This window comes from Triturus cristatus, chromosome 3_2 (assembly GCF_964204655.1).
Source record: "Triturus cristatus chromosome 3_2, aTriCri1.1, whole genome shotgun sequence".
NCBI lineage: Eukaryota > Metazoa > Chordata > Amphibia > Caudata > Salamandridae > Triturus > Triturus cristatus.
In genome coordinates this window covers 282,814,195-282,828,694 of record NC_140584.1, presented here as the reverse complement: position 1 = coordinate 282,828,694, position 14,500 = coordinate 282,814,195, and the positions used below count along the sequence as shown (strand labels likewise).

At 45.7% G+C, this 14,500-nt stretch overlaps 1 protein-coding gene, 7 non-coding genes and 1 pseudogene across 15 annotated transcripts in view; all 9 read left to right on the top strand.

Moving 5' to 3' along the window:
• The window catches only part of LOC146857108 (uncharacterized), a 94,062-nt gene that overhangs the window by 19,736 nt on the left and 59,826 nt on the right, over positions 1-14,500 (top strand). For 3 of the 8 annotated variants that reach the window (XR_014979852.1, XR_014979851.1, XR_014979854.1), the window contains exons 1-11: positions 3,000-3,172; positions 3,330-3,394; positions 4,275-4,329; positions 5,037-5,094; positions 5,482-5,520; positions 5,714-5,759; positions 6,664-6,802; positions 13,287-13,308; positions 13,485-13,545; positions 13,735-13,801; positions 14,276-14,456. Coding sequence is in view for 2 of the 8 variants with exons in the window: in XM_085647625.1 (XP_085503751.1) it covers positions 5,089-5,094; positions 5,482-5,520; positions 5,714-5,759; positions 6,664-6,802; positions 13,287-13,308; positions 13,485-13,545; positions 13,735-13,760 (339 nt within the window). In the remaining 6 variants the exon portion in view is untranslated. Of the gene's footprint in view, positions 1-2,999; positions 3,173-3,329; positions 3,395-4,274; positions 4,330-5,036; positions 5,095-5,481; positions 5,521-5,713; positions 5,760-6,663; positions 6,803-13,286; positions 13,309-13,484; positions 13,546-13,734; positions 13,802-14,275; positions 14,457-14,500 lie in introns of those variants that run through there. The other 5 variants (XR_014979850.1, XR_014979855.1, XR_014979853.1 and 2 more) reach the window with 4 other exon arrangements.
• On the top strand, positions 2,999-3,141 carry LOC146857132 (small nucleolar RNA SNORA16B/SNORA16A family). Its single transcript, XR_014980295.1, has one exon. It is a non-coding gene; the product is annotated as a small nucleolar RNA SNORA16B/SNORA16A family (small nucleolar RNA).
• On the top strand, positions 4,067-4,201 carry LOC146857131 (small nucleolar RNA SNORA16B/SNORA16A family; annotated as a pseudogene).
• On the top strand, positions 4,681-4,808 carry LOC146857130 (small nucleolar RNA SNORA44). The gene has a single exon (XR_014980371.1). It is a non-coding gene; the product is annotated as a small nucleolar RNA SNORA44 (small nucleolar RNA).
• On the top strand, positions 5,575-5,644 carry LOC146857129 (small nucleolar RNA SNORD65). Its single transcript, XR_014980391.1, has one exon. It is a non-coding gene; the product is annotated as a small nucleolar RNA SNORD65 (small nucleolar RNA).
• Positions 13,140-13,211, top strand: LOC146857128 (small nucleolar RNA SNORD65). Its single transcript, XR_014980398.1, has one exon. It is a non-coding gene; the product is annotated as a small nucleolar RNA SNORD65 (small nucleolar RNA).
• LOC146857127 (small nucleolar RNA SNORD49) lies at positions 13,353-13,413 on the top strand. Its single transcript, XR_014980351.1, has one exon. It is a non-coding gene; the product is annotated as a small nucleolar RNA SNORD49 (small nucleolar RNA).
• LOC146857126 (small nucleolar RNA SNORD49) lies at positions 13,594-13,664 on the top strand. The gene has a single exon (XR_014980346.1). It is a non-coding gene; the product is annotated as a small nucleolar RNA SNORD49 (small nucleolar RNA).
• On the top strand, positions 14,133-14,207 carry LOC146857125 (small nucleolar RNA SNORD99). Its single transcript, XR_014980299.1, has one exon. It is a non-coding gene; the product is annotated as a small nucleolar RNA SNORD99 (small nucleolar RNA).

The window sequence follows — 14,500 nt, the reverse complement described above, 5'->3', positions numbered from 1 at the left end:
AAAATATTACTTTTCGTATATTTATTTTATAGAACCAAGGATACTTTGTTGCAATATCAGTTATTCAATGTAAAAAGTGGAACCCGCATTTTTTCAATTAGTACAATGTCCTCCTATTGGAGGAAACCCAATCGTCAATATGGAGGTGAGTAAACTATTTCCGGCCTTGAGCTTTTGGATGAAGAATCGGTACCGGCAAAGGTTCATTGAAGTGACCTCTGCACCACCAGACAATTCTCACCCCATGGATAACTCCAGTCCTAGACATACTCCCACCTCGAATGGGACACTCCCCAAACTATCATTGCCCATCTTTAATTTAACCAAATATCAACTCAATGACTCAGATATCCATACTCAATAAAGGCCTATCTTTTGTGCCTACCACCCACACTAACTTCCTTGACCTCCAGACTGAGGTACTGAGATTCTTTCGAAAAATAAGACTTCACAGCTATTTTTTACTGAATCCCCTACCCCCCAAACAATGCAACACCTCTTTGAGACCCGCATCAACATTTTCTCCTTCCTCAAATAGGGTTCCACCGGAAATATCTACATTTGAGAAACTTGTACTCCACGACCTTTCGCAAATGGCTAAGGAACGACCTTTTATTCCATACAACATTACACTGGCTGAAAAATCGGCAATTGACACACTTAAGTCCAACCCCCGACATTGTTATCAAACCTGCAGACAAAGGGGGCGTCATAGTCTTACAAGAAATCACCAGCTATAAGAATGAAATATTAAGACAACTAGAGAACACAGACCACTATTGTAAACTTCCCACCAACCCCACTGTTGAACTACAGAAACTTATCCTACAAGTGACCACATCCGGTCTAGACCAAGGATTTCTGTCCAAATTAGAATACCAGTTTCTCAACTCCAAGGCACCACGCACGCCTATCATCTACACACTCCCCAAGATCCATAAAGATCAACTCATTCCACCCGGACGCCCTATCGTCTCAGGGTGTGGTTCTATTCTTGAGCCCCTTGGTCTTGACGTAGATTTCTTCATAAAAGATTTCGTACCTACCACCCCATGCAATGTCAGAGACAGTACACAAATGATCACCTTAGTTGAAAACCATACCTTTGACCCCTGTACTGACACCCTTTGCACTCTCGATGTTGAATCACTATACACCAACATTCCCCAAATAGACTCGTTGCGTGTTATCGAGGGTATCTTGGACACACGCGCCAGACCACACGCTGTCCCTACCATCTTCATTTTGCAATTACTTGAGATCTGTCTCACTAAAAACTTTTTCTTATTTGATGGCCATTTTTACCAGCAAACGAAAGGCACATCAATGGGAGCCGTTTTTGCCCCAAATTTGGCCATTCTGTACATGAACGCCCTTGAAACCAATCATACTTGTACAGCAGAACCCCTTTTTCTCTGCAATTTCTCTATGGAAACGCTACATAGATGATATTTTTATGATCTGGCATGACACCCAAACTATGCTTGAACATTTCTTACATTGGCTTAACAACTGCGGCGGGCTTAAATTTACACTCTCACACAACTAAACATCTATTGCATTTTTAGACCTGAATATAGTACACAAAGACGGTCAGCTAATCACCAGTTTGTTCAGGAAGCCTACGGAACGCAACACTCTGCTTAAATATAACAGCAACCACCCTAGAGCATTGAGAGATTCCTTACCCTATTCCCAGTTTTTACGCATACAACGTAACTGCACCTTTAAAGAAGATTACTTCACAGAAGCCAAAACGTTAAGCAACAAACTGGCTACTAGGGGATAACCCAAGAGACTGATGCGTACTGCCCGCAAAAGAGCATGGTACTGTCCCAGAGATTGCCTTCTAGTGCCCAAACCTAAGAAAACGCAAAACCGCATTGTATGCGTCACTACTTTCTCCCCTTCAAATAAATTTCGTAAAAGTGTACTCAAGCATTGGAATGTGATCAATGCCGGTATACTTAATCTTGACAGACCTCTCTTTGCATTTAAAAAGAGCAAAAACATCAAAGATCATCTAGTCAGAGCTGCACTTCCCTGTCTGCCCAATACTGGCACTCTCCATGATCACTGGGGGCTTCCACGCCTAAGTAACGCGCTTTTCATTTTGCTTGGTAAATTGTGCTTTCGAGCACAAATTCTTAGCGACCGACTATGTGAATAGGAAAACGTTTTAATTGTATTTATAGTACGGAACGTGTACTGAATTTATCGCTTCTCTCGCTGGGAAGGTGCTGATTTTTTATTCTCAATTGATATGTTACAACTCAAAATATTTACCATTTTAGTCTAGTATAAGGGACTTTATTTACAGCTATGTTTTCGAGTTACATTTGGTGTGGCGTAGTGCTTTTTGGTGGAGTGGTTTGCGTTTTGGTCGAGGGCCACGTGGTTCGGCGACAATGGCGTCTTGTGGAATGTGTTAGTACTTGTCTTTATTAACTCGTATCTTTGATGTGCTCTCGTTTGAGGACTTTGTACTCAGTCTGCGCTTTTCCTGGGCGTACTAGATTCAAGGTTATTTTAAATACTTATTATGGGTTTGAAATGCCACGATTCACTAATACGTCTTACATTTACCAATCTACCTGTTTCGCGTGGGCCAAGTGCGTGCTAATAAACGATATATGCTAACGAAAAATATTATTTTTTGCAATTGCTTCATTTTGCCCTCTATGGGGAAACGAGCTACTTCGTCTATTTTGAATACCGGCTGGGTTTCTGACATTGCAGGGTAATCTACGTCCTTTTAGCCTATTTGTTAAACTCGGCAAGCTAAATTCAGTTTGTGGTAGTCTGATTCCACGCAGCCGAGTTGCTTAGTCGCGCTTTTACTATAATGCAGCTTTAAATCTACATACAATGGAGCAGACTGTATTGGTTGCTCCGAATAGCGCGTTGCATGCCAGATGCTTAACTCAAATTAACATTTTAAATGTGTCATGGTTAAAGGCATTTTATGCAAGTTAGCACGTTAACCTGTGGTTTTAATCCAGGCCCTGATCGAAGCCATGCTAGCACTAAATTGGGTTGCTGGTGTGGTCAAACAGGTGCCAAAAGCAAATGTTTCTTTTGACGGTCGCTAGTTTCCATTTGCTGTGTAGTGGACTGGCAACATTGCAGGGAAACACAAACTTACTAATAGCTGTATATGTAAACTTAGGACGTAAGTGACCCACCAGGGTTGGGCGTATGATCCATATTTATTGCATGCCCTATATGTTCAATCACTGGCCCAATCGGGTTGCTTATTAGGTCAGTCTAGTATTAATATGAATGACCACCATGTGCTTAATTGACAGTACTTTTAACTTTACTTGTAGATTTGCATTTCGAAAGAGGCATATATGCAGCGTGGCCTAGAGATGAACTGGACCCCAAGTAATAGGTAAGTGTTTACCAGGGCGTAGTTGTCGGATTTTAGGCCTTAAATAGTGCCCCATGGATTACTTTTGTATTAGGGCAGTCACTTGTGTGTAGATCCAACTGTAATATGTAACGTGTAAACGCAAAGTATGGTGGAATGGCTCCATCTAAATGGGCGCCTTAAACACCAGTACAATACCACGTAAACTTTAAATCTTGATGCTAACTGGTTCTGCCAAAATGGAAGTATGTTTGCCATATTTCACGAATGATAATTCAATAACTGGATAAGCCTTAAACTACTCCTTCTACACACTATTTGATGTGGGTATAATATGGAATTTTAGGAGGCCTCCGATGTAGTGTCAGTGTATCCCTAAAGCTTTACTTAAAGATGCTTCCCAGTAGGCGTTCTTGCGGCATCTGCCTGTTGTCCAGCTGAAATTGAAACGCAGACTGGCTGCTTCCAATTGATTCACCAGTCCCTAATGGCTTTGTGCCTACACTCCGAATAGCGCTTTGACTAACATGTTGTACTGCAAGTTCAGTTCCTGGCTCACTCGGGTGCAGTGGAACAATGCATTCTATTTGTTAGGTATTATGACTTGAGATGCCCTGACCTATGCCTAAATAGCCCCTGGACCATCAAATCTTACTGAATAATGCACATCTAAGCTCCGCTCGGGGTTAATTTTGTGGCTTTCATCCAAGCCATGTAGACTTGCTGTGGATTATGTGGATAGAATTGAGTCTAGAGAATCGCCTTTTCTTGACGGTCGCTGCTCAGTGTGATGGTTACTGAGGAGCAACATTTCAGGGAAGTACATAACGTGTTGTGTTGGGGTTAGATCACTTTCAAGGTGGCAAGGGCTAGTTTTGATTTACTTTTTTTTTTTTGGTAGGAAGATGCCTGAAGACCATACCAAAAGGAGCTGGAGTCCTCTTCAGATACATTGGGTAAGGCTCGAGTTATGTACTCCATATAAATATATTCTGTTCTGAAAAACTTTTTCACATTCAGTGCGGTCCTATTGCCGTGGACTCTGGTTCTATGCGGCGGCAGCGTAATTAGAGATTTGCTATATGCAAAAATAAAGTGCAATGTGTTGCCAGCAGTGGAAGGCCGTTTGTTATAGCCCTTCGTTGCGTATCGCTACATTTGGGTGTTAAACGGGAACTAAAGTGCAAATTTGCCGCTTACTTTGTCGCATCACTTGGCTCCTGTCAATTTCACTGGCAATGCACATTGCTTTAAATTGGATTTTGGTCACTACTCTATTAAGGCGAAGTAGCCCCGTTGGTGCGGAGCTGCATGATAACCGAGGAATTTAGCTTTGCGGTAGCTGAAGGACCTCCAACGTCATGCAAGAGTAAGCCGGATGGTCTTTGGCAGCTCAGATCTGTATTTGTAGCAGTCACTCTACTGTCCTACAACTGCCGTGAATTAATAACTGCGTATCATACGGGCCCAACCGCTGCCTCCGGGCTTTAGATCGAGAGGCATTGCCTAAACCTTCCTATTGCCTCCTGTTTCCCTTGACTGGGACAGGTAGTCAAATGTGTGGATAATCAATTGCATGCGGCGTGCGTAGATTGTGATGGTTAACATGAGACTTCCCCTCTGATTTTGATTACAAATTCCGTAAACCACTGTTCTCTCGTAGGTATTGGACACCACGTGGTGAGGCAGACCCCGCAGTGCCTCGTGGCTGATAAATGAAGGTGAGTTAATGCCTTGGTACTAACGAAATGTCCTGCGCGTAAAGAAGCCAGCGTACTACACATTCGGTTCTGGACAGCCAGGTTATGAGTAGTTTGGACGTTGTTGCTGTATGCTGCGTTTTATCTTGTCGTGGGGTTTGGTGTCTTATGATGACGAGTTCATGCACCACACAGAATGTTCTGTTGATTATGAAACTCTGAAGACACAACACTTCTATTAATCGTTTAGTGTGTAGGCGAGATTTATCTAGCCTACTTTGTCGTGCTTTAGAATGCTTCTACTGACCAGTTAACCCAGTGTAATTGGTCAATTGAGCTATGGTGACCGTAAGGATACTGCAACGACGCCAATTTGCCTCCGGTTTCAACGAGTGTTTTCTTTTTCAGGTGAACAAATCTAAGCTGTGCCTGGCCCTGCTAGTCCAGGTAAGACATGCAGTTTAGATTACTATAATCTCATTTTAAGATAATGGTTGGTGTTAATGATGATACCACTTAACACAGCTGGAATTACCGGCAGATTGTTTGTGGTGAGACTGTTTTTCTGAACACTGTCGAGCCCGTTACATTGTAGTGTTATGTACCGATTGCATATTGACAGTACATTTTATGTTTGTAGCCCCAGTGGCGACGCAGCGTTTTTGAAGACCGCGCTGCATCAGTTGGTAAGTGTCTCTTAATGTACAATTAGATAGTACTGTTGTAGGTCTGATTTGATGCACTTTCACTACTCCCCCCCCCCCCCCCCCCCCCGCAATCTGAAGATACGATCTTAATTTTTAGCCTCAGATTTGAAATCCCTGCAGTCTCGTTTTTGAATCTTCGTTTTGCTACTTTGTATAGACTCTTATGCAGTCACGGACCCCAGTAGGCTTTGTGGACCAATTCTGTAGAACATTGATTATTTGAAGTATATGGTGAAGCCATGGAATTTTGCTTGCATTAAATGAAGACTGTTAATGTTTAAATTGATCAAAACTTAGACTGCTTAAGTTCTCGCCTTCAGGTAGTGATTAATGGACCCTTAGCCACGCTGCACTAAGCAAGGATGCATATGAGCTAACGCTATGCAAACTGAAAATTGCCAAAGATCACGAGCTATACCAGATCTGCCGACCATCTCTTAAATGTAGCCTAGCTCAATCCCAGTAACGCGTTCTGATTAAATGCATGCATTGGTCGGGAGTCATCTTGTCACAACACAGCCTTAAACTACACTATCCGACCTGACTACCACTGAGTGGGTAATTATAACTAGGTTCACTCATGAAGGTGACTTATTAGCACGCAGTGACTTGTCCACTTCTGTCGTATGTCACCTAGACTAATTGGCTTCAGGGAACTGAACTAGATTATATTTTCTGGTTACGTGAAGCCTAAAACTTGAAGCAATTTCCTGGATATAAAACCAGCTTTTTGAAACCTTTTCTGTGCAATGAAAGCATGTCTGAACTTGAGATGGGAGTGCCAGGTCTGCAAGTAAAGTTGCCCTGCCTCCTTTGCACCCAGTTTGTAAGCGAGTCATGGGTTTTGTGGTCACTAAATGTTAATGTTCTCTCTTTTGTGCAGAGGTTACATTTGAATTCGAGCGAGCGGTGAGAGCCCTGACACCTGACCTTCTGCAGGGACCCGCGGGAGACACAAAGAGCCGGGAGGACCTGCAGGGAGCTACGGGGAGCCGCAGGAATCGAGTCGAGCGGCGTGAGTGGTGAGTGGAGACGGCAGAGCTGTGGGAGGGCCGGACCTGCAAATCCGGAAGGCCCATTTTAAAACCTGACAGCCTGCAGCAGTTGAGTCTGTGCTCCTCCTGATTGTGTACGGGGGAGACAGGAGCACCACAAAGTCTCTCCCACCATATGAGGAGCCTACCGTTTGGTTCACCGCGCAGTTTGGCATTCGGCGGAAGCCAGGAGCACTTTAATCACCTACCGCAGCTGGCGTCTTTTGCTGGTGGCTCGTTGCTCTTAGTCTTAATTATTTGGGGCGCTCTCAGCCAGTTGTGGACACACTATCCTGCCCGTGCCCTGGTTGTGCTCTTGTCAGTGCCTTTGGACCCACGCTTGTGCCTGTGACTTTCAGCGTTTTCCTGCCGCCGCCGCCGCTCCAGCCCCTGCGGCCGCAGAGTGCAGCGGGACTACAGTCCCCAAGAACCCTTGCGGGGGAAGCCCGCCAACGTCATCGCCATTGCGCTCAGAGGCGCATAAATTAACTGCAAGCCCCCGCGACGCGGGATCACACGCGGGTCGGCGCCGGGAGAAGCCCGGGACAAGGGCGGGACAGTCTGTGGCCGTCCGTGGATGGACGAGGCTGGGCTGGGCCACACTCATTGCATCCAGCTACGCCCCACTAGATAAGTTGATATTATCATTATCATTAATCCCTTGTCTTAGGGGGGCTGTGCTGAGTGTGTTGGGACTTGATTTGGACTGAGCTCCCGTTTGCAATGTCAACTCACTCCGGTAAAAGTCTGAGGGGGGGAGGCGGGGGAGGGGAGGGAGACGGGGGGAGTATGATTGGCACTATGGATCGTTTTATTACCCGCGTAGCCAATGTAATTGATAAGGAAATTGTCATGGCTGAGCGCCGTTTGTCGCAAGGGCCCCTTGGTACTCGACGTTCATCGTTGGGACCGCTAGCTTTGGTGCCTTCACCTGAACACAGCCAGGAGCCCCACCTCCATGTCCCCCCTCCCCTGGACCATCCCCGGGTGGCAGCTTTGAGAGCCAATATAGATAATCTTGAAGTGCTGACAGATTCTGTACTACAAGTGGAATACAATATGGCCACAGATATAACGATTAATGAGGCGGACACTATGCTTCCGCCCTTGGCTAGTCCCCTAAACCTCGTAAAAACAAGTGTTGTTCCAGCCCCAGTGGTACAGGCGGAAAGTCACCCTGCCTCTACTAAAAGGAAAAGGTTGCTCACTCCGCAGAAAGGCAAATTGGTTAAAGATTATAAGAGGCGTAGGCAGGCTGGTGCAAAGTTGGGTGGCCCTTACAAGAAAGTGGGGCGAGATTCTTGCCCGTCGCAGAAAGATGCAGAGGAGGGTATATCAGGAGGGACAGTGAACACTGGTTGTGGAGTACCGCTTGGAGGCCCTTTAACCCAACCACTCCCGGATACCCTACTTGTAACACACCTAGAGAAAATGATGAAAATTATGCTTCTCCCGGTGTTGGACAAAATTGGAGGGCTCTTACAGCGGGTGGATAAAATGGAGCAGGTAACCCTGGATAATTTTTTCTCGCTAAAAACATTTATCAAATTACAGTTGAGAAATATGGAGGTCGGACATGGGAGAGGGGATGACAGTGGGGAGCCTTATATAGTCCCTCAAAGTCCAGCCTTTTCAACAGGTACTCCAACAGTTGCTCTGGAGGCATCTGTTTGTGCCCCACAGCCTACCCCTCCAACTCTAGGGATAGGAAGGAAGTCCGGTCCGTTAGTAACTAAGTCCGTAAATAAAACTAAGCCCACTAAAATATCCAACACTAAGTTAAGTAAAAAGAAGGCCTGTCCCACAGTTTCTGGTACTGCCTCTAAAGATAATCCCAGTACCTCTGCCCTTACGCCTACGGCTTCTAGCCCATCCATGATTCCAATCCCTGAAGCATTTAAACATGTTAAGGCCTGCACTCACTCGACTGGCGAGGGACTAAGAGAGGGAAGGGGGACCAACGTTAATCTCCCCCCTGCTTGCCAGCCTTATGTAGCAGTTTTGACTGGGGTGCCTGAGCTTAGCCCGGGCAAGCGGGAGACCTTCGAGGATTTGTATAACAAGACTCTCTTTTGGTTCAAAGAAAATAGGCCTTTGCCTAAACCCTTGGAGGGAAGGATCATACACGTTAGGAGAGTTGGTTGGATTGGCTCTAAACAAAAAACTATAAATGGGGACTGCATTATTGTAAATTTCAACGACCCAAGGTTGGCCAGTTATGTATGTGGTGGACCCCAGAGGGCATATAGTCCACCCGCCCGTGGGGGCCAAATTGATATACATGACCTCGGTTATTTCTATTCCCCTAACTTGCCAGGGAAGACAGTTGGTCCTTATGGGTGGGAAGTGAGGGACGGCAGGCAGCTCCGTCTACCCCTCCTCCATCCTAGCTTTTCCGACAAGTTTTCGTACCAACCACGAGACTGGCCTTTGCAATATTATTGACATCCTACTTGCCCAATATGGGAAACATATTTTGAGGTATCAGAGGAGTCGCCAAGCATCAGTCAACTGACTGGCGCAGAATTGGTGAGGCCTCCCACCTGTATTCCATCTAATATAAATTCCCCTAGGGAACAATTGCAGTTGCCTTTGCCATGTCCCGAACCACTTGTCCTGTCCGTTCAAACTAAGGCTGTTCCGAAGGAGGTCACTACACCTAAAGAGACTATGTCACTGCCGACTATTGAGGCAACCGCGACCTTTGCTAGCGCCCCCCTCGTCAGTAATTTGGAGTCGGGACGGGAGGAGGGAGGTAGTGCCCCACTGAAGGTTGTTAGTTGGAATATAGCAGGACTTGGACGGAATTTAGGTTTGCCAGATTGGAATGCCATGATCGAATCATATGGGATTTGCTTGTTCCAGGAGACTTGGTCCCTGGAACCCCAACACAAGATGGGCTATACCACTTATTCTGTCCCCGCTGTACGCCCAAAGGGAGGGAAAGGCCGTCCTTCGGGAGGGCTGACAATCTGGGTGAATATTTCCCTGCGATATTCTATTAAACTTATTATTACGAAGTCTCCCGATCTCCAAAGGCTAACAGTTAGAGGTCCATGTGGTGGGAAAGTACTTGAAATTCTGAACATCTACGTTAGAGGAGCACGGGGGGGTTCATCTACGTTATCCTCAACTGGCCTCGATGAGGAACTCAGGAATATTAAATCCGACGCCCTTATCTTGTTAGCAGGGGATTTTAATTGTACGTTTGAACCCCTTGCCCTGGACGATGTGTTGGGTACGAGGGAAGATGATAATAGGAGAGGTATTCCAACATTGCAAATTCCACCAATCAGGAGATGGAATCAAGGTGCCATTGATCTCAATGCACTTTGTTTGGAGTATCATCTTAGAGCCACTAATGGTAGATCCAACTCAGATCAAATGGGGGCCCATACGTTCAATAGAGTGGGTCATTCCTCACGGATTGACTACATTCTGCTGAACTACTGTCTATGGCCCTACTTGTTGGATATGGTGGTCCTGCCGTCTACTGACAGTGACCATAATCCATTGTCTCTATCCCTGTGCCTCCCTTGGTCAGGCCACCCCTCACCTCGATTCCCTCACACGTGGAGAGCTACACATGAAGTATGCCATTCAAACTGTGGTAGGCGCCTAAAGTGGAATAACTTTGATGCCAGGGAGTGCAAGATCCAGGAGGTTAACCTAATAATGTCAAATGTTCCCCACCGTCTGGATTCCCCGCTTTGTAGTGCCCAGGAGATCTCATTATTATTCGATGAAACTACGCATGCACTGGGTGATCTATTTTTAGTCCGCTCCATGGGAAAGAAACCCAATGCAATAGGTGCCTCAAAGGGCAATGTCGGGTGGTTCACTCCTGTTTGCCGTGAGGCTAAAAAGGAACTAATTAAGGCAGTTAAAACTAAGAACAGAGCCTTGAGTAGTGCAGCGAGGGGTAACCAAAGGAGGATTATAAAGGAGGCCAAAATAGCATGGGAGGATCAGTTTTGGCATGACCTAAAGGCTGCTAGCACAAGGAAGGACTCTAAGGGCTTCTGGGATTTAATAAGAGCAAGGGATAATATACCAGAGGACGCGTGGTTTGACCACTTTTCCCAGCTCTATACTGTGGCTCCGAGTACGGAGACTGAAAGTTATTCTGTAATACCCTGTGGTCTCTCTGAGGAACATTTGTTCACTGTTAATGAAGTGGTGGGGGCTATTACTTGTCTTGTCCCTAATAAAGCCGCAGGCCCGGATGGCTTGCCTGGGGACTTGCTTCGTATTAACCCAGTAGAGTGGGCGAAACTTATTGTCGCCCTACTGAATGCCAGCTTCAGTGGGGCAACTCTCCCAGATTCATGGAAGGGCGCTGAAGTTGCTCCCATTTTTAAGAAAGGGAGCCGGTCTGACCCCGCCAACTATCGCCCTATAAGCCTTCTAGACTCCTCCCAGAAAGTGGCAGGCAAGGTGGTCCTAGGTAGGTTATTACAATGGATTGAGGAAGAAAGTATCCTTTCGGATTTTCAGGCCGGTTGTAGATCAGGTATGGGGACGATAGAGCAATCCTTTCGGCTTTTGATGCTCTATTGGAAAGTGGTTGTACTGGGCAAGGGCAGTCTGTATCTCGCATTTATAGATTTGCGGACAGCCTTTGACCTGGTTCCGCGCAACCAACTTTGGGGTGTGTTGAATGACCTGGGCATCCCCCCCTATCTCCTAAGTCTATTGGTAAAGTTGCATGCCGACAACTTTGCGCAGATCAGGTGGGGTAACCAGGGTCAAAAAACAAACCGAATACCTGTAAATAGAGGAGTACGCCAGGGGTGTGTTTTAGCCCCCACTCTGTTTTCCTTGTATGTGAATGGAGTGGTGGACCACTTATCGAAAATTCCATCAGATGCACCATCCCTGGCTGGTAGAAGAATACCTACTCTCCTATTTGCAGATGATACCTCCTGATCTCCAAAACCCCGGTAGGCCTGCAGAGCTTGCTAACCAGGTTCAAATCCTTCTGTGATGTAAGGGGGCTGGTTATCAATACTGGGAAGACAAAATATCTAGTCCTCAACCCCCCAAAAAAGACCATTAAACCGCCAATTCTAGATGCTGTTTCCCTAGAGAGGGTTACTGAGTTTGACTATCTTGGTATTCGCCTTTGCGACTCGATGAGTTGGGAATGTCACCTACATAAGATGTTGCTGACCCATAAAAGGGTATTGGGTGTCCTTCTCAAGGAACAACGAGCCTCAACCCTAAAACCCATTGCACCAATTCTTGACATTTACAGGGCTAGGGGTGTCAGTGCAGTTTTATATGGGGCTGAACTCTGGGGGACACACAAGGTGGACCAGTTGTCTCACTCGGAAAGCAAGTTTTTGAAAGATCTAATGGGGCTTCCCTATAGCACCCCAACCCTCCCTCTGCTACTAGACATGGGGTTAAGATCAATTGGCGACCAAGTTAGGCTTCGCCCTCTTCTTTTATGGGCAAGAATTTGGAGAGTCCCAGAGCTGTCTTGCTTTGCGGATGGCCTAACGGATGTACTGGAGTCGCCGGGTTGGTCCAAGATACATTGGCTGAGAGAAGTTAAGCGTCTTCTCCTCAGCAATGCCTGGCTTAATAGAACTGCTCCCCCAATACCCGCGCTCAAGAAAATATATTGGAATTGGGTAGCTGACAGCAGATCTAGTAATTCTAAATTGTGTAGAACCTCCTTAGACTTCCTATTAATAAAAGATATACCCTTTTGTGAATCATATCTGGACATCGTTACAAAACGTTGTGATAGGGCACTGTATTTTCAGTTTAGGATAGGCCTACTCCCTGTCGGGGATCTTACCTCTAGGTGGAAGCACCTGACCCATACTACCTCCATGTGCCCATTTTGTGAGCACAGGATAGAGTCAATCCCGCACTTGTTTTTTGAATGTCCGGCCTACGTTCTTCCCCGTAGTAGATGGTTAAAACCACTATGCAGAGATCTTGGGACAAGGCATTTTAAGGAGGCCTTACGCGTCTTAAAAAATGATCCACGCCCACTTTATGCCTGTGGCATAGCCAAGTTCCTGGGTTGGGCCTGGCGCATAAGATCATCTAGGCGTTCCTATCTTGTTTAATTTGTTCTTAAATGATTTTATCTAATTTATTGGGAATATTTTTATAATGAATTGTATGGTAATGTATTGGCCATTTTTATTGTTCTATTGTTCTGTGCCAAATGTACTGCTTTTTAAGATATTTTTTATATCGAAATAAAGCCTATGATGATGATGACATTTGAATTCTAGTTTTGCCACAAATTAAAACAGGCTTACCTCACCTTTAGCCACCGAGTTAGTGGCTTTTTGAGATGTTTCCATGATGAAAACCAAACTGAAATAGCTGGAATTACCAACTGATTGCCAGTGATTAGAAGGTTTTTCTGAGTCCATTGTGAATCTATAAATCGTAGCTTGTATAGTTCTAAAATGTCACTCGCTAACCCTAGCTTTTTCCTTTACAGGGCTCAAGAATTTAAGATTCAGGTGAGTTGGCATTTCTCAATTTTCTGGTCTCCCTTTCCTCTGTGCAGAATGATGACCTGGAAAAGCCGTCAGATGCGACAACTGACGAATTTTCTGTTTCTGACTTTCCATGGCTGAACTACCATAGCCTGTTCTGTTCGGCTAGAATCTAATGCCCTGTCCCTGCCTTTCTACAGCAAGGAGTACCATGGGTGATGAGCGTGCCTTCCCTGGGTCACACTAGCTTCGCTTGCAGTGGTAAGTAGGCTCTCTTGCATATGTCACTGTCTTTAATCACTCGTGCATCAACGTGATGAATCCCAAGGATATAGGAAAAGCCGACCGATGCGATAACTGACGATTTGTAACTTCTGACTTGATGCTGTTTATGGGATAGCTCTAATTTGTGGCCGTCTTGGTTTCTTCAAGTTTTGTTTGTAATTGCAGGACCCCTGTTGGTGGTGAAGCCTTGATCTGCGAACAGTGGACCAAGCCCGCCGACTACTGCACTCATGTAAGTAGCAGCAATGACAAGCTGTGGATGCAGACTCCCTTTAACGTAGTCCAGCTGCACCCAGGGTGAACTGCTGGCTTCAAACTTGCTCGCCCCTAGCAGCGGCTAGGATTGTTTGTGGTTCTGGAACTAAATTCACGGGGGAGCCTTGTATGTTGGCATTACCGAATAGAACCTAAAAGGCGGGCGGTTCCAGGAGCAGCATTTTGTTAGGCCAACCTCATCTCAGTCTTGGACCATGCCTTTTAGGGTGGTAAATTAATCCCGTCCCAGAGACCTGTTGGTGGGGCTCACGCTTTCTCTTAATCTGAGCCGGGGTACATAATTCGAATCTGGTCGGTGATGATACCATTTCAACCTGCTGACTCACTGGATGAGGCTTGCGGATATGGGACTGAGACCAGCCTGTTAGATATGACTTTGTGCTCGTCGTGTTTTTATGCCACCTAATGTGTTTTTTTTCCTCCCTTTCAGGTCTACTGGACGTTCTAACACAAGCGTTATGGATTGCTAGTGCTGAATGCTCTTACTTGGTGTGGTCCTGTGGCTGCATCTGGTGTTATGGAAAGAATAAAGACGACTTTTTTAGTTTTGACACAAAGGAACGTTGGCTGATCTAATGTGTACTGGCCAGCCCTCCATCTTGTCCTGTTTTGTAAGTTTAAAATGTTTAAAATGTGGTGTAGAGCGAGATGTGCT